At 35.5% G+C, this 26188-nt stretch overlaps 1 protein-coding gene and 2 non-coding genes across 8 annotated transcripts in view; all 3 read right to left on the reverse strand.

Annotated features, from left to right (window-relative positions):
• The window catches only part of LOC105465046 (reticulon 4), a 79810-nt gene that overhangs the window by 23905 nt on the left and 29717 nt on the right, over nucleotides 1–26188 (reverse strand). Inside the window, exon 1 of one of the 6 annotated variants that reach the window (XM_011713252.2) lies at nucleotides 13722–14036. The exons of the other annotated variants lie outside the window; for them this stretch is intronic. Coding sequence (XP_011711554.1) covers nucleotides 13722–13755 — 34 coding nt within the window. The 5' untranslated portion in view covers nucleotides 13756–14036. Of the gene's footprint in view, nucleotides 1–13721; nucleotides 14037–26188 lie in introns of those variants that run through there. 6 annotated transcript variants of the gene reach the window in all.
• Nucleotides 18011–18118, reverse strand: LOC112423766 (U6 spliceosomal RNA). The gene has a single exon (XR_003014322.1). It is a non-coding gene; the product is annotated as a U6 spliceosomal RNA (small nuclear RNA).
• LOC112423767 (U6 spliceosomal RNA) lies at nucleotides 21624–21725 on the reverse strand. Its single transcript, XR_003014323.1, has one exon. It is a non-coding gene; the product is annotated as a U6 spliceosomal RNA (small nuclear RNA).

Here is a 26188-nt window from a genome sequence, read left to right on the forward strand (position 1 = left end):
AAAAAAAAAAAAAAAAAAAAAAATCTAAAGACTCAAAACACTGCTACTATTAAACATTGAAATAATGTAAGCTATACATACATTTAAGGAAGATTTTTTTAAAACACAATTTTTGGTGAATCAGTGATGGTGGTTGTAGCAGTAGTGGGTTAAACCAAGGAACAAATGTTTACAAAGCAAACACTGCTGTAGAAGCACCTCCTACCGCCACCACACAGTTCAAAAACAGCAAACATGGCAGGATCACTCAGTGCCTTCACACTGCACCATTGATTGTTGTGCATTTGCATCATTATTGTATACTTTACAGGTTTTTATTTTACAATAATCTGCATTCATTCATTCATTCATTCATTCATTCATTTTCCAACCTGCTTATTCCAGTTCTGGGTCATAGGTGGCCAGAGCCTATCCTGACAGCTCAGGGTGCAAGGCAGGAACCAACCCTGGACAGGACAACATTCTATCACAGGACACACTCATACACACACCCCCACACTCATACTGAGACAACTGACACACACCAATGAACCTAATGTGTACATCTTTAGAATATGGGAAGAAACCACAAAGTACCCAGAGAAAACCCCGTGCAGACATGGGGAGAACATACAAATCCCATACAGACAGTGGCCCCAGCCAGGAATTGCTTTTTTTTCCTCATCTACATTGTAACGAAACAACACTGAACAAAACAATGATATGAGGGCCTACTGTATACATTTAAAAAATTCTAAGCAATCCACAAAAAAGCTACTAGAAATAATGAATGAGAGTCCAGCATGGCTGTAGGACACAATATCAATATACAAAAATTGTATTTCTATACACCAGCAATAAACAATCTGAAAATGAATTAAATAATTCCATTTATAATAGCACAGAAAAATATAAGATACTTAGGAATACAGTGAAAATAATTTTAAGACATATAAACTATAAATAACACATTGTCGAAAGAAATTGAAGACTTAAATAATTGGAAAGACTCCTGTTCATGAATTGAAAGACATTAAGACAGTAACACTCCTCAAATTGATCTAAAATACAAACACCATCACAATCCTAGCTGTCTTTTAGCAAAAATTGACGTCAATTGCAAAATTCATATGGAAATATAAGGGATCCAAAAAAAATAAAGAAGAACTTGAAAAAGTACAACAAAGGTTGGAGTACTCGAACCTCCCTATATCAAAACTTCCTAAAAAAGTATGGTGATTAAGACAGTAGAGTAGTTACACAAGAACAAACAGGTAGATTAGTGGAATACAACTGATAACCCAGAAATAAACCATTACATTTATGGTCAACTGACTTTGACAAGGGTGCCAAGGCAACTCAATGAGAAAAAAACAGTCTTTTAAGCAAATGGTGCTGGGACAACTGGATATCCAACAGCAAAACAAATAACGTTGGATTCTTCTACTTCATATCATATATAAAAGTTAACTCATAATGGCTCAAAGAGTCAAAGTTAAGAGCTTAAACTAGAAAACTCTTATCTTTCTTTCCTATCTTTTTGTTGTTGTTATTGTTGTTGAGACAGGGTCTCACTCTGTCGCCCATGCTGGAGTGGAGTGGTGCCAAAGCAGGCAGCCTCAGCTTCCTGGGCTCAAACAATCCTCCTGCCTCAGCCTTCCAAAGTGCTGGGATTATAAGCATGAGTCACGGCACTCAGCCAGAAAACTCTTTAAGAAAAAAATAAGTGTAAATTTTCATGACTTTGGATTAGGCAATTATTTCTTACATATAACACCAAAAGCACAAACAACAAAAGAAAAAAAGATAAATTGGACTTCATTAAAATTAAAAACTTTCACCACAAAGAAAGTGGAAAGATACCACACAGAATGAGAGAAAACACTTGCAAACCAATGATCTGATAAGAGACTTGTACTCAGAATATATTTAAAAACTTTTACAACAGTAAAAAACAATTTAAAATAGACAACGGGTTTGAATAGACATTTCTCCAAATAAGATACACAAATGGCCAATAAGCACATGAAAAAACACTCAACATCATTTAGTCATTACAAAAATGCAAACCAAAACACAATGAGATACCACTTGACTGATTAGAATGAATGTATACCTTATGACAGGTTACTAATTGATGTATTTAAAAAATGTTTCTATGCTTTAGACTTAACATTTATTTTATTTACACTATTTTCAGATGTCTACATTTATTAAATAACAAAAAAGCTTTCAGGTAATTTATAAAAAAGAAAACACTGTTTTGCAGGCTTGTCTCCCCTTACTAGACCCCGGAAAACTGATAAATGCCTTTCATCTTTATATTCCCATTACCTACATCATTAATGCTTGCTGCATTGTCTGAATAGCAGCCAGATTATTTTTAGAACAGAAACATTTAATTTTCAAATTAAAATAAAGGACACCTTTCAATAAGAACTACAGGATCACCAAAATGCTAATTTTGGACTCCTCGGTAATCACTTTAGTGGCTCCTTATTTTTGAAAAACCAAAATTAAGACAAAGAGTTTATATAAGGAAAGTTTAACTTTTCATGGTTCCTCAAGTCTCCTATACTGCAGAATAAAGGGTTAATCATACAAGGTAACCCTATTCTGTGGCCTCAACCTTACTCATATAAAATGTTCATTAAACATCCTTTCAAAGATCTGAGATGAATCTAGCAGTACTTTTCCATGTATAACTTTGGGGGAATGCTTATGAATTGCTAAAAATAATGCTCATCAATTTTAACAAACCCTTGTAGTTTAGAAAAAATTTAATGCTCTGCAGTCCTTGCCAACATTTGTTTCCAAGATAAAAATGTGGAAAATGATTGTTTTGTGTAATAGCATCTTTATCAAACTAAAATTTTAATTCAAAATAAGTCAGTACACTTAAATTTTTTCTTTAAAATAAAAACTTCTCGCTCAATGCACAGTAAGAAGAGTTGCCTACATTTGGTAATCATAAATGTCATCTGCCATAGCTAAAAATAGTGTCAGCCTGCATTGTGCATGCCTTACATGCAGAAGTCATCCAATTACATTTTAACTCAAATCAAATTCTTACGTTCTTCTTTGAATAGCCCGAAGTCAGGTTTCAATTTTAAAGAGCTTTTGTCTGGGAAGGCGGGGCAGGGGGGAGTTGAACTGGCTTGGCTGTTCCTAAAAATACCAGGACAGGGAATGGCTGGCAAAAAAAAATACCTACTTTTGAAGCAAAAGCAAATATTAAGTTCTCTTTAATAATGCCAGGTGAGGAATGAGAATGGCAGTTAAATAGGAAATAAATATATAAATATTAGAATGGTATTAAAATTTTATGTTTTTCACAACCATAATGTTTATAGTAATTACATATTTATTAGGAATCACAATCCTTAATCAAATTCTTCCCAAATGCCAGGAAAAGTAATTAGAATTCAGAATTGAAAATTTAGTACTTACATAATAGTAAGCTTTTATCTCAACACAGTAAGCATTCACCTGAAAAAGGATCTGTGCAGAGTTTAGCTCTCTTCATAAAGACATTAAGAGGAGCTTGAGTCCTATTTCTTTTGAGTCCTATTTCTTCCTTCAGGTTAGTATCAATATGATCTGAGAAGATAATGTAATCTCTGTTTCCCTGCGTGTAAAATTAGAAAAATAATACCCACCTAAGGAAGTATTTGAAGCTAAACTAAATTTCACATATGGAAATGCTTGGTGAACTGAACACACTCAATAAAGGTACTAAAGCTCAAGAGGTAAGAGATGAGGTCAAGAGATAAGGACAAGAAACGCAATCAAATATTAAATGTGATGCTTAGCTAAGCCCTGATTTTTTAAAAAAGGTGAATTCAACTTTCTCTGAAAGTATATCTAAAGAGGTTTCAATTAGCAAGTCTCAGGCTCATGGGTACCTGTTATTGCTACAAAAGTATCTCATCCAAATACCTGGCAAACCAGCACCTCTCTTGGCTCTCTCCTCTTCCTTTAACTAGAGTTTTTTAAAAGATACATGCAAAATTTCAGATCCTTGTCTCTTCCACTAAATCTTTCCTATCTTACTTCGACGACGTTACAGTGCTTTGGTGAATTTGAACCACCGTGCCTAAGAAAATAACACTTTACATGATAAACAAATAGCACAATAAACAAACAGCAGAATTTCTATACTTCCCCTTTCTACAATGATTTTGTAATCTCCCAGTCTGAGCAAGGCAGTGTGCTGAGAACATTGTATATACATTACCTCCAATTACAACAACTCTAAAAAGTATTATCTGCATTACATATATGATGCAAATGTATCTGTATATTTGTAATGTAAACATATTGTTAAATAAATTGTGTAGGGTTACAAACTGAAATTCAAGTCTGACCATGAAGGTCTCACTCTATTATACTCTTTTGTATTTAAAGGACTATACTAATATTATATTTTGTATATCACTCTTTTGTATTTAAAAGACTATATTAATACTCAAGTTTGCTTTTTAGCCTACTTGAGAATACCAAGTGCTGTTTCTACCTTAGTTTAAACAATTGAGACAAGAGACACAATGTACTAACACTACGAGTAGAGTTATAGGTGAGACCAATAAATTTCATTAAGAGATTCAATATGAATAAACCATGTTTTCTTTAAATTGTTTTCTAGAAGCAATCAAAACTGTTCTCACCTTAAAAATAATAAATGTATACTATAACTATATATGTAATTACATATACATAAAAACTATAAAAATAGATAAAAAAGACATTGGTGAGTTTAAGAATGATATAAAAAATTTTAAATAAGCAATAAACTTGACAAAGCATATAACGAAAAGAGAAATACCATTTCTAGAAAATCTCCAGCAAATAGAAGCCAAACATAAAGATGTGAAGTTAAGTCAATGTTTACTATTCATTTTATAAAAAAACCAATCCTACACCTAGGATAGAACCTTATTATTACAGAGAACAAATGGCCTTTACAATTAAAATAGTTTTAAACACTGCGTTTTCACACACATACTCCTTTCCCCACATAATATGAACTAAAAGATGGTTTGTGATTTAAAAAATATGTATTTCTAGCTCTCTAGTAACCAACAATATTTGAGGAGTACAAGATTCTCTTACCCAAGTTTAGTATTGTTAAATGAGTCCCTGAAGTTATGAAGTTGCATACGAAAGAAAATTTTCATAAGAAAACATCGGCTAAGTAATCTTCAAAATTAATCCAAGCTCATAAATATTCCTTACTGTTTAAATTCACCATCCAGCCTCACTCATTACCTAAATGTCTTGTCAGATAAAACCACCCAAATCAACAGTGCACAATTGCAAATCTTGCTATTAACCTGAAATTCCACAAAGTTAATGTTGGAATTTTACGCTGGAGAACTGCTGACAGTCCAACAACGCATTTCAAAACAGAGCCTCACTTCAAAAGATTAGGAAGAGCTCCCGGGAAAGTACACTTTTAAACCACTAAACATTTTTTGTGAAGGGACATTATAAATGATCCACTGTGAAATTCAATCATAAAGCGAAAGAAGCCATTTTGTGCTAGTATACAATTTTGTGGCAAAAATTACATTCCCCTAAATCCCAAAAACCTGATTCATCCTCCGTTTATTCTAAAACTTTATGCACAGCTGTGATTAAAAACTAAATTATGTTAAGAATGAACTAAAATACATTTATTTTCATAGTTACTGGTTTTTATGTGCCAAGATAAAGTCAATCAAATTCTTTTTGTTGTTGTTGTTGTTGTAAGACAGGGTCTCCCTCTGTCACCCAGGCTGGAGCAGAGTGGCACCATCATAGCTCACTGCAGCCTTGACCTCCTGGGCTCAAGCAATCCTGCCACCTCAGCCTTCCAAGTAGCTGGGACCAGAGGCATGCACCACCACACCAAGCTAATTTTTTAAAAGTTTTGTAGAGACAGGGCCTCCCTATGTTGCCCAGACTGGTCTCGAACTCCTGGGCTCAAGTAGTCCTCCCACCATGGCCTCCCAAAGTGCTGGGATTATAGGCATGAGCTACAAGGCCCAGCCAGTGGTCTTTTTCCTATATTTCAAGTAGAAAATGCCTCAATATGTTGCAGGAACATAAAAACTACCTACGGCTGTTTACTGTCTTCTAAGGATAATATGAATTTCTCTAAGAGAAAAGTGAAGTTCAATAACACCACACATGCTTCATTTATAATTAAATTCACCAGTTTACTTCATTAGTTCATCTAGTTTTCAATATTTCCCTTAATCCTAGACTCTATTTCCAGCTTTACTAGGAGAAAACAACAAAAAAGGGCAGAAAACAGTTCTAGTTTCTCACTCCTAGTTTTCCTAAACCATGATAATTTTCTCTTTACAGAACAATCCTACCTTTAATTTCATTTTCTCTAAGGTAAAGCTAAGTATCTTCTCTTTAAGTATGTTGGATATACATGACTCTCCCTACCTGCACTCACTTCAACGACTTTCAATTGCAAAGAACGTTAAAATGAGAACTTTTCCTATGACAAGTCTGTATTTCTGATATTTTGATAAGCATGTAGTTATTATTTTAAATTATTGGAATTGATCAAGACCTACATAAACAGAAACCTAAAATTAGAAAATAAACTGGTTCAATGTGTAATTTACTGTAGTTTAAATTTTCCTTCTTACTGGCATCTAAACTTAAAATAAGTAGGCACCAAGTCTTAGAAACAGGAAGTTACTGCTCAAAATCCTATTTTCTACTAACAAAAGCGAAATGGCGTTAACTCTAGAAACTTAAAGCTTAATATACTAGAGTTGGGGGAGGGGAAAGCTCAAAGCAAATTACTAGTTCAAAACACAGAATGAACTTCACTAGGAAGTAAATCAGTTATATTTCTTCTTCCATAACCTTATATAACTATTGTACACACAATATATGTTCACCGAATCAACGAACAGTACAAATAATTATCATTAATATTTGATAATTTGATAATTTTTCAGTTTTTAAATTGCATTGAGCTTCATAAGTAAATGTTATATAGAATATAGTAGTGATATAGTATTTGAAGAAAGACAACACAAAATATTTTAGTGTCTATAATACGTCAAATGCCTAAGGGGCAGCTGAATCAAACAAACTTGAAAGCCATGAAGCAGACTAAAAAAAATACACACACACTCAGTAATATGTCAGCCTTATTCATGATAGAGCAGAGAAATAAGTATAAACGTGGTGTCGGATCACTGCTCCAAGGATGCAAAGAAAAGTACTGCCTAAATTAATCATCATCCTTCAGCCCAAATTCTAGCAAGAGATGGGACCAAATGAATACAGTCAGCCCTCTCTATCTGTGGGTTCCACATCTGCAGATTCAACTAACTGTGGATGGAAAAATGTAGCTAGGCCTATGATGACTGCATCTGTACTAAGCAAGTATGGACTTTTTTCTTGTCATTATTCCCTGAACAATGTAACAACTATCTACATTGTAAAAAGAAACTCAGAGATGATCTCAAGCATGCAGCAAGATGTGCGTAGGTTATATGAAAATACTGCACCATTTTATATAAGGGACGTGGGCCTCTGTGGATTTTGGTATCCATGGTGTGGGGGGACGCACAGTGGAGGGCTGGAAATAATCTCCTGCAGATACTGAGATGGCTGTAAATAAAAAGGGAACTTGGGGGACACCCAGAGAACAAATTTAAGAATTCTATTCTCTGCCTAGATATTCTGCCTACATCCAAGCATGTAATCCAATCCTTAAAGACGAAAAGAAATTATTCTCCTGGCCCAGGAAATTCCCACTAGGTTTAACCTTTTGACAATACCTGTACTAAATGACTAACCTCACCTACCTTCTTCCATGATTAGTGTGACAGACAACTGCCTGCCTTTTTTATTGCAGTGAGGACAATACGAAAGACGTATATGACATTCAATAACATGCCACAACTAGACAATGCACAAATAAAATATCAAAACATAGGCCATTTTAGCTTTTATATACTTTTCATTCTTTGGTTATTCAAGAATAAATTATATAAATGCAAATACAAATTATAAGATAAAAACAAAGGCTTCATGCCAGCATGGACCAGTGGCATGGTCCTGTGATGGCCTGATAAATATTTAAATCTCTCGTTTTCTTGGTTTCCTTATCAGTAAAATAGAAAGTTGGAATAAATGATTAATAGAATGTCTTATCTGCAGGAATATTCTAAAAATTCTGAATCTACAGAAGTTCCTTAAGTTGCTGAATTGTTCCTTTAAGAAGGGGAGAAGTGGGGAAATCCTTTTTCTAATTTCTCCCACTTGAAAACATATTTTAACATTTTCCAAAAATTTATGTGGGTTTAAGGCCAGAAGTAAACCTGGCTGAACAATGGAGTTCTCAGTCTTTCCCTTCACTGAGAAGCTGCACCAAGTCAATCAGAAGATCCAGTGATGAAGCCACCACTGTTGTCAGCCTTCAAAAAAATTTGGAGGCTGGAAAAAGAGCCAAGATATTTATGCATAAATAATTGCAATAGAAAGTACAAAATGAGACCCCTTATGCCCTTCCCTTGGGGGGGAAAAAAGTACAAAGTGAAAACTGAGGGATGGGAGTGAGGAACACTGAACTACCTCCCCTCACTAAGGGAGGCTTAGTGAACACCTCAAGGAGAAGTCCTTTGTAAGGACTACTTAAGCAAAATGAAATGGGAAGAAAGGGTATTCAAGGTGGAGAGAAAAACACAAGCAAAGGCAAAGAACAGGCATGTTTAGAGAACAAGTCCTTCAATGTGGCTAGAGACAGGGAGTAATGAGAGATGAAATTATAAAGGTTGGGGCTAGGCCGTGGAATGCCTTTTAAACGTCTAGGATAGACACTATAAACTTCATTTGAAAAGTAAGTAAAGGTAAATCCCTTAAGTGCCATGATTAGAGCTACATTTTGGAAGAGTAATTTTAATTTGGCTGTGACACATATAATTTAGTGGAAAGACCAGTTATGGGTCCTGGTAAGGATTAGTAGTACACACACTTGAGTAAATAAAATTGAAAGGGTATTTCCACCATTGCTCCCACTGCTTACACATTCTTACAATACAAAGCTGGTTCTTATCAAGTAACTTAATGAGTTAACACTGACAAAATAACTATCTTAGAGTAAAAACTGTAAGAAAGGAATACATACATTTAACCTTAGCCAGAGATCCATGATGGACACTCACATTCACTAATGAAAATAATTTGTACAATCTTTCTGGAGAGTTTTGTAGAAGGCACCCAAAGCCTAAATAACATAACCCAGAAATCTGCAAGTAATCACGAATAGAAACAAAGACATATTCAGTTATAATCATTTCAGCACTGTTTCTACAGGTTGAGGTATTCCTGTAATACTTGGGACTAGAATACATTGGAATATTTGGAAATATTTTGGAATACTTGCATATATATAATGAGGTATCTTGGGATTGAGGCCCTAGTCTAAAGATGAAATTCACTCCGTTTCATCTACATGTTATACCCATAGCCTGAAAATAATTTTACGCAGTATTTTATATAATTCTGTGAATGAAACAAAGATTGTGTCAAGTATTTATGGGTGGAGTTTTCTACTTGTGGCATCACATCAGTGCTCAAAATGTTCCAGACTTTGGAGCATTCTGGCTTTTAGATTTTCAGATTAGGAATGTTCAACCTGTACTTGCAAAACTTTAGCAATAACCTGATTTAACTACATGGAATTAAAATATTGTAGTCATTAAAATAATGTACAGTATTTAAAAAATAAAAGTTATTTCCCCACTTAATGGGAGAAAACGACTACAGAATAAAATATACCACATAACCCTCCCAACACACATTATCCTGTTAAAAAGATGCCCCAAAAACCATTCTCTATGTGATGTGAGTTTTGCTTTTCTATTTACCTTCTAAATTCTCTATAACACATACCTATGTAGTGCTGCACTACTAACCCAAGATCTAGAAGATGTATCTAATGAATGCCTAAATATTCAGTTTTAACCAAGTTTAGAACTGAAAGGAGAGTCCTTCCAATCAGTAGACCCCATAATTATTAATTAATGCCAAAGTTCCATTGTTGGGTATTTTTTGGCCTTCCCAAGTAAGGCATTTCAAACACCAAGACCCCTGCTCCTCTCTACCAAAATGGCAGTTTGAGCTTTACTCAAGGCTTTCAAAAAATGTAAAGTAGCTTATCACAATATCAGAGAGTCCTATAAGAATCTCTACGCGGAAGTATGCTGCAGAAACAGTCCAAAACTAGTTTGTCTTGAGATATAATTACATTGAGTTTTAATGCTAGAAACATTTATTTCCCTATCCTACAGAAAGAAACTTCTCTTGAAGGTCACCTCTGGCACATTAACTGACAAATCCAAAGAGTACTGTAACAATAAAGAATAGTGTTGCACCTACTTTTAAAATTTAACAAGATTCAAAGATTCACATCCATTTCTCCCTCATATTAACCAGTTTCTCTAAGTATTTAATTGCCCACTCCTTCTTGAAAATTCTTACCCCCCTTAGTATCAGTTATACTATCTTGCTTCTTTTACTGCTCTATAACTCCTCATCTTCCCTGATGCCGCAGACCTCCGTAACATAGGTTTTAGGCTTGCCTTTCTTAATAGTCAGTTCCTTCAGTGCAATCGCCTCACAGTATTTACCTGCCTCCCTCTGCATTTGACTCTCAAATTCAAAGTGTTTGAAACCCAACTTGGCATCTTTTCTATTTTAGCTTTATTTCTCCTAATACTAAAGGACTGTCATTGCCAATGTTTCACTCTAATTCAAACTTCATGTTGCCCCTTGAGTCTTTATACCTCATCCTTGTCCTGCAAATCTATACCAAATGCCAAGTATTCCTTCCTTGAATTTCTCAAATCTACCACTTCTTTTTCCTTCCTATTTCAGGCCACATTCAAGCCTATCTGTTTTAAATCTGGGCACAACTACAGTCATCCTAACTGGTGTGGCTATAGGTTATTCTCCCCCAGTTGATCTTACGCGGCACGCTAAACCAGTCTTTCAAAACTGCTATCATTTACCATTCTCTACTTTAAAACTTCCAAAGCCTTTTTATTTCTTTTACAATGAAATCCAAAACTCAGTGTCTTCTGCGGCCTGGCCCAGGGTATCTTTTCCATAAAACCAGAGAACCTCTCAACTGGAACCCTGGACAGCATGCAAACGAGGAAATTAAGACCAAAAAGGGTAAGTTTCTTGTTCTAGCCAAAATCAAAATATATCAGAAACAAGGCTTAAACCCTAGATCACTGTTTCCCGAATTTGCCCAACAACATGAATTACACCAGGATGCTTAATATGCAGATGGCCAGGCCCTATAAAATCTGATTTGGTAGGTCAAGACCTAAGGAATCTGCATTTTTAAGCAGCACTAGATGATTCTCATCTACAGAGAAGGATGAGGAAACCTAATCTAGATCATCTAAATTTTCTACATTCTTTGACTATACCAATCTTACCTTTCAACTCCTGTCCTAAATATTCTGTTCTACCCAGAAAGTTATTTACTGTCTCAACTACAGCTTTTTAGTGGTTATATCATTCTCCTACCCCCATCCAAATCCCTAGGCCTACCCATTCCTTCCTATTTTGAGCTCCTAAAAATCTTCCGACTGCCTTACTCAAAATTTCTCATATAACCCCAATAATCAAATACTATGTAAATGTCATTTGTCATAAGTATCCTCCTAAAGAAAATATGAATACATAAAACAATACAAATTATTAATAACACTTTTAGCCTGAAAGATTAAATATCTTAAATACCAGTTAATCAGCACGCACGCATGCACGGTGGTGTGTGTACACCACCTTTTAAAGAACACTGAAATCAGAGCATCTCTCTCAAATCTGTCACTATGCTATACTGGTGGTCAGGGGGAGAATGCAGTAGAAAAATGCTTAAGTATATTTTAAAAATTTACCTAGACCCTAGATTAGGCTCTTTTTCTGCCATCAAACTCTTTTTTTTTTTTTTTTTGAGGAAGAACTCATTCCATGGTAGCTTCCAACTTCTGTGATTTCCAATTTAAACCTTACTCTTACTCTGTAACCTTAAATTAATATTACTCTAATATTAAAATTGGCTGCTGATAGAGAAAATACTAAAACATAATTTCACCACTGAATCAGAAAAATAGGCAAAGTTAATCTTACTGACCAAAACAGCCAGACAAGTACTAAAAAATATTAGGCCATTCCACTTACAAAGTGAGGCTCCCCAGAGATATTCAGGAGTAAATTCAATTTTACATTTGGGTACCTAAAAATAATCAAACACATCTCTGGAAAAAATATGAACTACACTGGATCTTAATTTCTCCTGTCTCATAATACCCTTAAAATTACTTTAACAAATAAAGAACTTAGGATGTTATTTAATGATCTAAGACTTAAGTTATTAATAGAGTCTTAATAGTTGCAGAATGAGCCCTGATATGACTTTTCACCTACTTTTAAGGCCTGTGTTTACTGTATTATCATTTGTATCATTTTCACTTAGCAAAAGCTACCATATATCAATTCATCAATCTGTAACGGCTAACAGGATGAAGAAATAAAAAAAAATCCTTCTCTTTAGGTTCACATATAAAGAAATCCTAAAGGCAAAACCCAAAGCTGTTTGGTTTTCTACTGTTTTATAAGTTGCAACCATAAAATCTTACCAATGTCTCAATATGATCTCAATCTTAAATTCACCTTTTCCCCACATCCTTATTGAACAAATTTTTAAAAGGATATTGTAAAAGTTACCGTAATTAGCTCTACATACTGCTTTTAGAAATATTGTTGCCAATCCTGCTTGAAGGAAATAATTTTTTTAATTATAAAACTTGAATGTAGCCAGGAAAAAAACTGCTTATGTAGAATGTCTATTGGAGCTACTTAAAAATAGCTCTAATAATTTTAAGTTAATTTATTATAAGTGGTTAGATATATAGCCTACCACCTTCTTTAAAAAAAAAAAAGGTAGATTTAACCATCTACATAATAAAATATTATTTAAATATTCATTATAGTCAACATTTTGCCATTTACAGGCTTAAATTCTTACACAATGATCCACTGAGATTTGAAAGGATCTGGGCTTTCAAGGGGGAGGAAAAGGGATCAAAATCACTGAGTGGTCATTACAAGGACAAAGGTTAGTGACTTAAATATAGACATGCATTTAAAATTACTGTGTAATCATACTGTGTATAATTTGAATGATTTCAAGATGCATATAATCTGATTAAAAGAAAGTTGGTAATAATTTTAAAGGTTCAAATCAGATTTTCAAAGAAAAGAGGCTTACTGCAAACACAGTATCTTGCTACCTACAAACCTTTGCACAGAATTTCAACTACACCAAGTAAGGTTTGTTTAAAATAGTCACGGAAAATATGTCACTACAAAATACAGAAACAGCAATGTATATTTACCACATCCAAGTGACGAACAAATGAAATCTGTCAGATCTATACTGTTTACAATGTGCAAGATTAGAGAACAGAACCTAAACGGCAGGACTGAAAAGACTAAACCGAATGCCAGTGAAACAGAACAGCATGACATTTTCTGGTATACAACTAAATGTAAAAACACGTGAGATAGCTGTTTTAATCCTTTAGGCTTCAACTCTTCAGTGGTTTCACTTTTAATCCAAAATATCTAAATTCCAAGGCTTATACATAGAAATATATTAGTGGTCACATATAAAAACTGAGTAAGAAATTAAAAAGCAGAAATACCCTTGTCCTTCCAATTTTTCTTCTGACCGTCCATCTCTTGTCACGATCTGCTTTGCAGCTCCAATTATTAATTATGCATACCAACAGAAAAGCTGTAACTGCACAAATCTACTCCCTGAGACATGAAATACCCGTTTCCTCAACCGAAGTCTGCAGTCTCCTCTGCTGCACAACTGCAGCAGAACTGAAGTCACCTGACGTCTTCTGGGTGTGGAACAGTCTGACGCAGTGCAATCTGTAACTAGGCTACTAATATTCCAGCATTAATGCTTTCCTTCTAACTGTTGATTGTTTTAGGCATTTGCCTTGTTGCTCATACCAAATGGAGCTACATTTGCAGGGAGAGGGCAGGTTACCAAAAGAAAGGAAATAAGGGTTGTTCTTAGAACTAACCACTGAATGTATTTGAAATGCACTTAAAGCCATATGCAGTTTTTTTCTTTCTTTTTTTTAACACATGGTCGAATTATGCTACTGGTTTTCACTTTCATTTGAAACTCTAAAATTGATGGTTACCTGATAAGATAAAAACGGACTGATCAAATAGTAATAGCCTACATTTCAAGCTTGTGAAATGATGTCTCCTTAATTGCTCCTAAGTTTATTAAGACATAAAACATTCAGCATTTTGCACCTTATGAAGGGATAAGCGGAAAATAAGTCAAATTAGCAATGTTTATTGAACATATTACTTGAACAGAAAACAGACTTCAATGTTAGCAACCTAATCTTCCTAATATCTTTTTTTCCTTTTACAATTATGGAAATTCAGAGACTTACAAACATACACTTACTCTTAATCATCACCTGCTCCAACTCAATCTTTCATTATTTATTAGGTATCACTACAGACACTATAAATAGATTCTTAGCTTGGGGAGATGTATTCACGGGCTAATGATACTATCTGCCATGAGAAAATGACATAAAAGCAAACTATAAATTTTATTTTTTATTTTTTTCTGACACAGAGTCTTGCTCTGTCACCAAGGCTGGAGTGCAGTGGCACAAGCATGGCTCATGATGCAACCTCAACCTCCCAGGCTTATGCGATCCTCCCACCTCAGTCACCATAGGCATGTGCCACCATGCCCAGTTAATTTATTTTTTATTTTTACACTTTTTTTTTTTTTTTTAGAGACAAGGTCTCCCTGTGTTGTCCAAGCTGGTCACAAACTCCTGGGCTCAAGCAATTCTCCCGCCTCAGCCTCCTAAAGTGCTGGGATGAGCCACCACATATGGCCTAAAATTTTACAGAAAAATATAAAAACAAATCTATGTACAGCACTTTAAAAATCTGTGTTCAACTTTATAAAACTGACTTTCATTCCAATGCAGTGTCTCTAATTACGTTCCACAATCAATTTACCTGATACATATATCCACCTAAGCAGAAAAGGCAGTAACAGAGCAGCTCAAATATTTTAAAAAGGAATTTGCAAAAATACTGTAAGGTATGTAGCCTATGTACAAAAATACATACTTAAGACTGTATAACTACAATGAAATAGAGATATTTTTTGGAACCTGCTATCTGTGGGCTGCAAAATCCTTAATATCAGAAGTGGCTTGATATTAATATACACTCCTATTATGTACCCACAAAAATTAAAAACATCTAAGAGTTAAACATAGAAAGAACTAAAATTAGGAAAATGAGAGGGGAAAAAGGAAGTGGCTTGAATACCAATGACACATTTATTTCCCTATCTGCCTCTCTAACTCCAAACATAAATAAAGAAAAGTAATTTTTAAAAGAGCCCAGTATTCTCAGCTCAAGTTAATATTTAAACTTTATTCACTGAACCCTTGCATAACGTGATATTTGAGAACCCAGTCATCAAGTCATATCACGGCCTGAAAATGTCTGGCCTCTTCACACAACATTCAGAATCTCTAACTATTTAGTAAATACAAAATACTAATTTTCTAATAACAAGTCCCTTAAAACTGAAAGCCAATAAATAACTAGCATTAGAATAAAATACTCAACTATAGTATTAAAACACTATTTTCAAGTCAGAGATTACTTCACTAGTAGAAGAAAAAAGATTTATTGTGATCAAGTTACTCGGCACTTAAGACTACTTGTATCTTCTGTGGTACTTGATTTGGCTTAACAATTAAAGAAAAAAGCCTGAGAGGGGCACGAATGTGTAATAAAACATACCCACTCATCTAAACATTAAACATACCTAATAGCACCTCTGGCAGATTAAAAAGTCAAAATAGGAGCCCTGAAGTTTAGTAAACATTTCAGCCTACATAATGACATCGACTTCTTTAATTTTTATGGGCTTTGTAAGTGTACAAGGAAAACTAGCTTGTGGCAATCAATTGACGTTTTGCCCAGTTCTTTCTTATGAAGTTTTTCAATTAGACTTGTTTTAAGTTTGGCAAGATAAGCAAAAAAGTGCTTAAATCTGAAAAACTGGTATGACACAAATTTGTTAAAAGATGTAAAGCTAGATGGGCTATGTTTATTGTGAAAATCATATAATCTCTACTAAAATAGAAGCCTTTAAGGACATTGCCTGACAAAAAGGAGGCACTATGTAAGTGCTATTTACTTACCAGTATGCTAAAAATAACAATCAAACTAAGAGACAACAAGACAAGTAAGGCACATCTAGGAAAGCTTATATATTAAGTCATTTAATTCTAGGCAATAACCCAATCTTTCTAAACAGAATTGCCCCCCTCTCATACACAAACTATTGTCCTTGCTGTATAGTTCTATTATTTTCCAGCTGAGAAAAATTTACATATGCATAGGTAATATGGTCCTACTCCACAATGAACCCCAACTTAACAAGTCAAAGAAAGGACATAAACCTGTTAAAAACTTATCTTCATTTATTTTATTTTCCTTCAACCACATAACTTTTTTAAAAAATTAAAACTTCTTTCAAGGACAATTTGTAAGTAGAGCACATATGTCCCAACTTGCAGAATGGCATTTTGATTATCTGATACAAGAACCTCTTTTCTCTAAAAAGCAAAGGCTCACAAAGGAGAGGCCACAGAAAACTCCTTTATTTATACTGCAAGCCAATAAAAGAGTTGTATGAATTCTAAGTCCTATTTCATATTGTGTGTGTGTGGAGGGGAGAAGAGGAGGAAAGCATCCTCTTTTTCCTGAACTCAAAATCAGCTTTACACAGAACTTTTGCAATAAACTGTTCAAAGTTCATATTTGGCAATTTCCCACTCCTCAATGTCCATGTCCCCAGTATCCCCTTTTCCCAAGCATGACAAAAAAATCAAAGATGAAAACTTCCCCAAGTACATATCCATAATGTCTTTCCAAAGGGTAATATGCTCTAAAATCACCTACATGGTTTCTCTGCTCACATCTCAAACCAAACTCTTTTCCTTAGTGCACTTACCTCTTAAGTAGGAAAATTACATGAATAAATCAATTCCTACTAACAAAAAACTCTTTTATGACCTCAGAAACTGTGTATGTTTTCTGGTGGGGTTTTTTTTTTCTTGGGATGGGGGGTGGTGGTATCTAACTGGCGAGATTTCAGACAGTAGAAAGTTGTATTTTAGATTTTAGAACAGGCAGCACTATGCAGTTGTTAAGTCCACCCCAGCCAGCTCTTATTCTAAGACATTCTTCCTTCTCCATTTCTTTCTACTTCTGCACCCAAGAAAAACTCAGGCTTTTGTTTTGCTTCGTTGCCTTTACAACATTTAGAGATGCAAGGGAAAGAGGGTGGGAAAGAAGCAATCTTTTGGATTGAAAATGCTACTCTGAAAGTTAAGACACTGCTTATGTACACTGCTCTTGAAAGCTAAAATAGTTTCTACTTTCCAGCCACAGAAAACAGGCATTTAAAAAAAAAAAAAAAAAAGAAAGAAACAATTATAGCTACACAGTTGTTTTAAGCTTATTTCAAATTTTAACTATTCTGAGCTACTCAAAGGTATGATATTAACATGTTTCATTACTGAAATGAGTTAATTTTTAAAACCCTACCATACGCTGTAATATAATGCCCTCTATGGACTAAATTACAGCACTTCAACATTACTGAATTAAATCTTAAGAACTGGAAAAAGATTTTAGTCTAGAAAATGACAGTACAAGTTAAAAACAGCAAAACAACGAGCATTTTGAAGTTCATAAAAAATTTAACATAAGGTACCAAAAATGAATACTAATAATTCATAAACTGGAAGTGACACTTTTAATGAAAACTAATATGCTAACTTCTTACATTATAATCTAAAATATACAAATATTCTTAAATACCCAAAGCATTTTAAAAAATTTTTTATATAAAAATATGAAACACTTCATGAATTCTGTGTGTCATCCTTGTGCAACGGCTATGCTAATCTTCTCTGTATAATTCCAATTTTAGTGTACGTGCTGCTGAAACAAGCATGCTTTTTTTTTTTTTTGAGACAGAGTCTCGCTCTGTTACCAAGCTGGAATTCTGTCATCAGGCTGGAATGCAGTGGCACAACCTCAGCTCACTGCAACCTCTGCCTCCCGGGTTCAAGTGATTCTCCTGCCTCAGCCTCCGGAGTGGCTGGGATTACAGGTGTATGTCACCAAGCCCAGCTAATTTTTGTATTTTTACTAGAGACGAGGATTCACCATGTTGGCCAGGATGGCCTGGATCTCTCAACCTCGTGATCCGCCCACCTCAGCCTCCCAAAGTGCTGGGATTACAGACGTGAGCCACTGCACCGGGCCTCAAGCATGCATCTTTAAATTCTGAATTCAAATAGTCACTAGGCTCTAAACAGATCTCCTTAAACTTTAATGTCTTCATTTAAGTATCCAGGTTTGGGGGGAATCTTTAAGGTCATTTCATAATGTTTACAGTAGTATGATGAAAGCATTTGTTTGATTTGGTACAAGATGTCAATATTCAAATTTGTTTATAAAAATTTTCAGCTCACCTGTTAGTGCAAAATAATATTCACAGCTCACTAAATTTCTCTGGCCAACTGACTTCATTCCACAGTCAATTATAGATCATTCCACAGACTTGATTTTCCATCTACAACACTAGATGGCACCAACACCCATAGTCTACAGTTGATTGTCCAATTCATGGAAGGCAATCTGGCAAACATTAACTTTCTGGCTTTTCCATAAGATTGTTGCCTGGCACTAGGGAGCTAGATCAGAGTATGGAATAGGAAAACAACTCTAACACCAAAAAAATAAGTGGGGTAAAATAATCTCTAATCAGAATCCAAAGTCAATTTTAAATAGATCAGAATTAAGTGTAAAATTAAAACTATAAGTAAATAATGTATTTTCCTTTGTGAAAACTGAAAATGTCCACTGAAATGTAAACTAAAAATCTTTTAGAAAACTGAGGGAAAACTAACACAAGAGTTGACATCCTTTATATGTAAAAAACTCTTAGAAAAAAATGAACACCTAAATTTAAAAATGGGCAGAGTATGAACAAGCAAATTACAGAAAAAATAAACTGCCAACATGTTCACATCCACTAATAATCAAAGATCAAAAAAGCAAGATACTACTTGCACCTATCAAACTGGTAAAAGGCTTTTAAAAAATACCAAGTACAGGCCGGGCGCGGTGGCTCACGCCTGTAATCCCAGCACTTTGGGAGGCCGAGACGGGCGGATCACGAGGTCAGGAGATCCAGACCATCCTGGCTAACACGGTGAAACCCCGTCTCTACTAAAAAATACAAAAAACTAGCCAGGTGAGGTGGCAGGCACCTATAGTCCCAGCTACTCGGGAGGCTGAGGCAGGAGAATGGCGTGAACCCGGGAGGCGGAGCTTGCAGTGAGCTGAGATCCGGCCACTGCACTCCAGCCTGGGTGACAGAGCGAGACTCCGTCTCAAAAAAAAAAAAAAATACCAAGTACAGACTGTCTGGAAGAATACTTAAGGAACAAGTCACAGCAGGTAACTCTAGGAAAGAGCACTAGGCAGCTGGACAACAGAGAGAGGAAGTCTGACTGTGACTGTACTTTCTGAATTTTGTATAATGTAAAAATATTATCTATCAAAAAATAAACAATATGAATTGGTGAAAGTAGAGAAATGGGTGTTTTCTTATTCTGATATAAGGGTAAAAATTAGTACAACTTTTTTTGTGGCCAATTTTTGTAGACACCCTTATAAATGCTTACACCCACTAACCTAGGTTTTTATTTCGAATTAATTTATGGAAAATAATTCAGGGATATGTAAAACATATTTAAATATAAAGAGGTTAACAGCATTATCAATAACAAAGGAACAATCTAAGGGTCCAACAATAGCAAAGTGACTGGTTAAAATATATCCATACTAAGGAACACTAAGTAAAAAAATCAGCAGCAGAATATTTAAAGACATGGAAATGTTTGCATTATATAAGACCGCTCAAGTTTTTAAAAGCTTATAAACAATATATAGAATATGATTGAAATTTCATAAAACACTATTACATTCTTAAAAATACACATATGCGGCCAGGTGCAGTGGCTCATGCCTTTAATCCCAGCACTTTGGGAGGCCAAGGTGGGCAGATCACTTAAGGTCAGGAGCTCGAGATCAGCTTAGCCAACATGGTGAAACCCTGTCTCTACTAAAAATACAAAAATTAGCCGGGCATGGTGGCCCACATCTGTAATCCCAGCTACTCAAGAGGCTGAGGCACGAGAATTGCTTGAACCCAGGAGGCAGACGTTGCAGTGAGTAGAGATCCCGCCATTGCTACTCCAGAGCCTGGGTGACAGAGCGAGACTCTGATTCAAAACCAAACAAAAAATCACATGTGCATTGAAAGTAGACTAGAATAATATATTCTAAAATATTAACACTGATTATGTCTGGGTAATATGATTACAATTTTTTTCATCTCAAAGATTTTCTGTATTTTTCAAATTTGTACAATGAGTGTGTATTGTATATCAGACTGCTTCATAAACTGTTGCCCTAACTTCACTGGGGCAGATAGTTATCTATCTGCCCTTGATAACTATAACAGATAGTTATCAAGTCCTTAGAAAAAATCCTTATTACTGAAATATTGAAGCTCGAGTACATTAAAATATTTGCCAAGGGTCATACAGCTAAATCAGTGAAAGGGTCGGAATTAGAACTCAGGTCTGTAAAATGCCTAAAATTAAGCTTTTTAAACCACATTATATTTAGCAGGTATCTATCTTTTATGGTACATATTTATTTTCAATCTGTTTTGGACCCAGAGTAAGCGCTAAATAAATCCTCACTAATTTAACAATATCACTTTTAAAAAAGTAAATATAATCGTTTCCTTTATTAACAATAGTCAGGTTCTACTTTAGCTACACTGTACATCTATTGATAGCCTTCCAGTTAAGATTAACTACTTATTATAGTAAAGTCCAACTTACATCAAAATTTTCCAAATATATTTGCTCAATAAAAATGTATTTTAAACAAAATATCAACTTTTAGTATCTACAGTACTTCACTAAATTACAGTACTTCAGTAAATTATGAAACTACTGAATTATGAAATTCAGTAAATTATGAAAATGTGCTAACTTCTTACATTATAATCTAAAATATACAAATATTCTTTTTTTTTTTTTGAGACGGAGTCTTGCTTTGTCGCCCAGGCTGGAGTGCAGTGGCCGGATCTCAGCTCACTGCAAGCTCCGCCTCCCGGGTTCACGCCATTCTCCTGCCTCAGCCTCCCGAGTAGCTGGGACTACAGGCGCCCACCACCTCGCCCGGCTAGTTTTTTGTATTTTTAGTAGAGACGGGGTTTCACCATATTAGCCAGGATGGTCTCGATCTCCTGACCTCGTGATCCGCCCGTCTCGGCCTCCCAAAGTGCTGGAATTACAGGCTTGAGCCACCGCGCCCGGCCAAATATACAAATATTCTTAAACACCCAAAGCATTTTTTAAAATTTTTCATATAAAAAGATGAAACACTTCACGAATTCTGTGTCATCCTCATGCAGGGGCTATGCTAATCTTCTCTGTATAATTCCAATTTTAGTGTATGTACCGCTGAAGCAAGCATGTTTTTTTTTGTTGTTGTTTTTTTGGGTTTTTTTTGTTGTTGTTGAGACAGAGTCTCGCTCTGTTACCAGGCTGGAATTCTGTCATCAGGCTCAAAGGCTATATATACTTTTTAATAAAGAAAAATATTTTAAATCATAAGAATATCAAAATAATTCTTATTCATGAACATATGTAAGTTCTTATTCATGAACATATATAAGTTTGAAAAGCATAATTTCGCATATTTACCAAGACAAACAAGCCCTTTTAAAGTGAGTTATCATGGTAATATTACTTGATGAATCCTGGATATTATATAGTTTAATTATAACGAACAAATAATCCACGTATGGTCGGTTTACACTTCACTTACCAATAGTTCTGATGAGTTCAGCAAGATACAATCTATATTTCGAATGTGAACTAAAAATATTCTCTGTGCATTAGTGACAAGCAGCCAACAAACATATATTAAGTTATCATTAAGTCAAGATCTCAGCAGTTTGGACAGGAGACATGAGCACCTTTCTGTACCAATGGCCTACTAACATAAATAGATAGCAGTTGTCCAAAGTAGGGTTTTTCAGTCTCTATATACTAGCAACAGAATGTTACCCTAGTTCCAATATCCCTACATATGGAAGAGTATGTTAGAAAATGTAGATGGCAACCCACTTTCTTGACATCTTAAGATGTCAAGAAATGTCTTACATTGCCTAATGGTTCAACACAACAGGTGTGTGATAAAAGCAGCAGCACCTTGATTGCTTGCTAAAGTTAGGACAATAACTGCTTATTCCAAAACCAGGAAATAACTGTGAATGGACAAAACCTGGGTTGGAATCGCAGTTCATTCTTGTGAAACTAGGTAACAACTAATATAAATAAGAAGTTAACCCAATGTCTGAAACAAGGCAGAAGCTCAAAACATTGTGCTTATTACATAATTTACCACGTATCTTTGAAAAAGTTACTTAACATCCTTAGGCTTAGATTTATCACCTAATAAAATGGTTCCCTTTTTTTTTTTTTTTTTTTTTTTTTGAGACGGAGTTTCGCTCTGTCACCCAGGCTGGAGTGCAGTGGCCGGATCTCAGCTCACTGCAAGCTCCGCCTCCCGGGTTTACACCATTCTCCTGCCTCAGCCTCCCGAGTAGCTGGGACTACAGGCGCCCACTACCTCGCCCGGCTAGTTTTTTTTTTTTTTTTTGTATTTTTTAGTAGAGACGGGGGTTTCACCGTATTAGCCAGGATGGTCTGGATCTCCTGACCTCGTGATCCGCCCGTCTCGGCCTCCCAAAGTGCTGGGATTACAGGCTTGAGCCACCGCGCCCGGCCAAAATGGTTCCTTCTTATAGATTATGGTGAAGACCTAAATGAAACAAATATGTGAAAACTGCTTTGTGTTTAGAAGATGTTCCATAAATGATAGTCTTCCCCTTCCAGGTAAAATGAGAAGAATTCAGCTTTTCTCAACACTTTAAAATTCTCAGTTAAAAATCTAAAATTGGGAGAAAGAAAATCTAGAACTGAAACAAATGAAGCTAATTGTATTTCAAATGAATATCTTAGCCATTAGTCAGTGGGAGACGGAAGGAGGGAAAAGAAAAAAGAACGAACTAATACAAGTAATCTGTGAAGAATGTATTTGACTATACACATTCCACTTTAGGCAGGGTTGCGGAGTAGGGACTTGCAAACAATCTAGAACTCTTTTATCAAGTTTTTAAAATTATAGTGATATGAAAAAAGAATTCTAGGCCGGGCGCGGTGGCTCAAGCCTGTAATCCCAGCACTTTGGGAGGCCGAGACGGGCGGATCACGAGGTCAGGAGATCGAGACCATCCTGGCTAACACAGTGAAACCCCATTTCTACTAAAAAAATACAAAAAACTAGCCGGGCGAGGTGGCGGGCGCCTGTAGTCCCAGCTACTCGGGAGGCTGAGGCAGGAGAATGGCGTAAACCCGGGAGGCGGAGCTTGCAGTGAGCTGAGATTGCGCCACTGCACTCCAGCCTGGGCGACAGAGCGAGACTCCGTCTCAAAAAAAAAAAAAAAAAAAAAAAAAGAATTCTAAAACTCTTATAGGTGTATTAAAGGATTGGATATAAATAATGTATTGGTGGTCTTAGGAACCAGGGTTCTCACTATAAAAGAAGAGACAAATATGAAATAAGGAAAGAACAAAACCTGTGAGAATGAATTAGAATCAGAGGTATCTGTGTGAACTCATTTCTTATGAATGTGTGTATGTTTATGTGTATGTATGTATATAAGCATTTCCTAGCTTTATCCACTGAAAGGTTAAAATGGAAAAGATCCCCACAGTAGCAATGACCACAACTAGCATCTAGCTTTTGATCTTTAATACCTCACTATTATGAAAATGACCTCTCACTCTACATTAAAAGGAATCAGGGATCCTTGGAGAAATTGCTGATTCCAGGGCTGGGACACAGCATAAAACAGGCCTACAATATTTTGTTAGGCTAGAAAGTAAGATGTTCCCCTCCCAACCCCAAAGAAAGAAGGTTGCATGTCCCTGAGCCTACCTGAAGGAACCCTCAAAATATGGAATAATTTACCACCAAAATAATAAAGTTCAGTAATGAATCATAAACCATTGGAAAGAAAATGGAAATTCATGGATCCATACTGATAATTAATCAGCTAATTAATTCATTAATGGAAATGGGGGTCTGTTGCTTAAACAGGAATGCTGAGGGTCAACAGAAAAATGTACAGGGAGTAATGGGTTAAAAAAATCATTTTTCAACTCTCATGGTAAAGACTGGATCAAGCAAGAATCATCAATGGTTTACTAAATCGGGGGGCAAATTTTGATAGGGAGTGGGATATCTGCATGCGTTCAAGTGTCACTCCTCAGACTGCTTATTATCTGTAAGGGAGAAACAAAGACAGTAATTATACGATAAGGAAATCAGAACCCATCTTGCCCAGATGGTCAAAATTAACATAACCAGTGAGGAACTGATGAATAGCAGGTAATTCTAGAAGTGGTGCTATGAGAGGGACACATCACCATCTATACAGTAAATGAATTCATAGCCTCAAATTAATCACTAGGAAACATCAGATAAATCCACTATGAGGAATGTTCTATTATAAAGGGGGGGAAAGAGAGGCCCTGTGCTCTTTAAAACTGCCTCAAACAAATTTACAAGAAAAAACAAACAATCCCATCAAAAAGTGGGCAAAGGATATGAACAGACACTTCTCAAAAGAAGACATTTATGCAGCCAACAGACACATGAAAAATGCTCATCACCACTCGCCATCAGAGAAACGCAAATCAAAAACCACAGTGAGATACCATCTCACACCAGTTAGAATGGTGATCATTAAAAAGTCAGGAAACAACAGGTGCTGGAGAGGATGTGGAGAAATAGGAACACTTTTACACTGTTGGTGGGACTGTAAACTAGTTCAACCATCGTGAAAGACTGCGACGATTCCTCAGGGATCTAGAACCAGAAATACCATTTGACCCAGCCATCCCGTTACTGGGGATATACCTAAAGGATTATAAATCATGCTGCTATAAAGACACGTGCACACATATGTTTAATGCAGCACTATTCACAATAGCAAAGACTTGGAATCAAACCAAATGTCCATCAATGACAGACTGGATTAAGAAAATGTGGCACATATACACCATGGAATACTATGCAGCCATAAAAAAGGATGAGTTCATGTCCTTTGTAGGGACGTGGATGAAGCTGGAAACCATCATTCTCAGCAAACTATCACAAGAACAGAAAACCAAACACCACATGTTCTCACTCATAGGTGGGAACTGAACAATGAGAACACCTGGACACAGCAAGGGGAACATCACACATAGGGGCCTGTTGTGGGGTGGGGGGAGTGGGAAGGGATAGCATTAGGAGATATACTTAATATAAATGATGAGTTAATGGATGCAGCACACCAACATGGCACATGTATACATACGTAACAAACCATCACATGGTGCACATGTACCCTAGAACATAAAGTATAATAATTACCAAAAAAAAAAAAAAACTGCTAATGTTATAAAAAATAAAGACTGGAAATGGGAAGTCCTACCCAGAGCAATTGGGCAAAAGACAATAAAGGATATCCAAATTAGAAAGGAGGAAGTCAAATTGTCCCTGTTTGCAGATGACATGATCTTACATAAAGAAAAACCTAAAGACTACCAAAACCTTGTAAATTCTGTAAAGTTGCAAGATATAAAATCAATATACAAAATTATTGCACGTCTATACACAATAAACTAGCTGAAAAAGAAATCAAGTAGGAAACTCTATTTGCAATAGCTTAAAAAAAAAAAAACACCTTGGAATAAGTTTAAGGAGATGAAAGACCTCTATAAGGAAATCTACAAAACAATGATGAAAGAAACTGAAGAGGATACAAACAAATGCAAAGAAAGACATTCCATGTTCATGGATCAGAAGAGTTAATATT

The sequence above is a fragment of the Macaca nemestrina genome, chromosome 13, assembly GCF_043159975.1.
Source record: "Macaca nemestrina isolate mMacNem1 chromosome 13, mMacNem.hap1, whole genome shotgun sequence".
In the NCBI taxonomy this organism is placed as follows: Eukaryota; Metazoa; Chordata; class Mammalia; order Primates; family Cercopithecidae; genus Macaca; species Macaca nemestrina.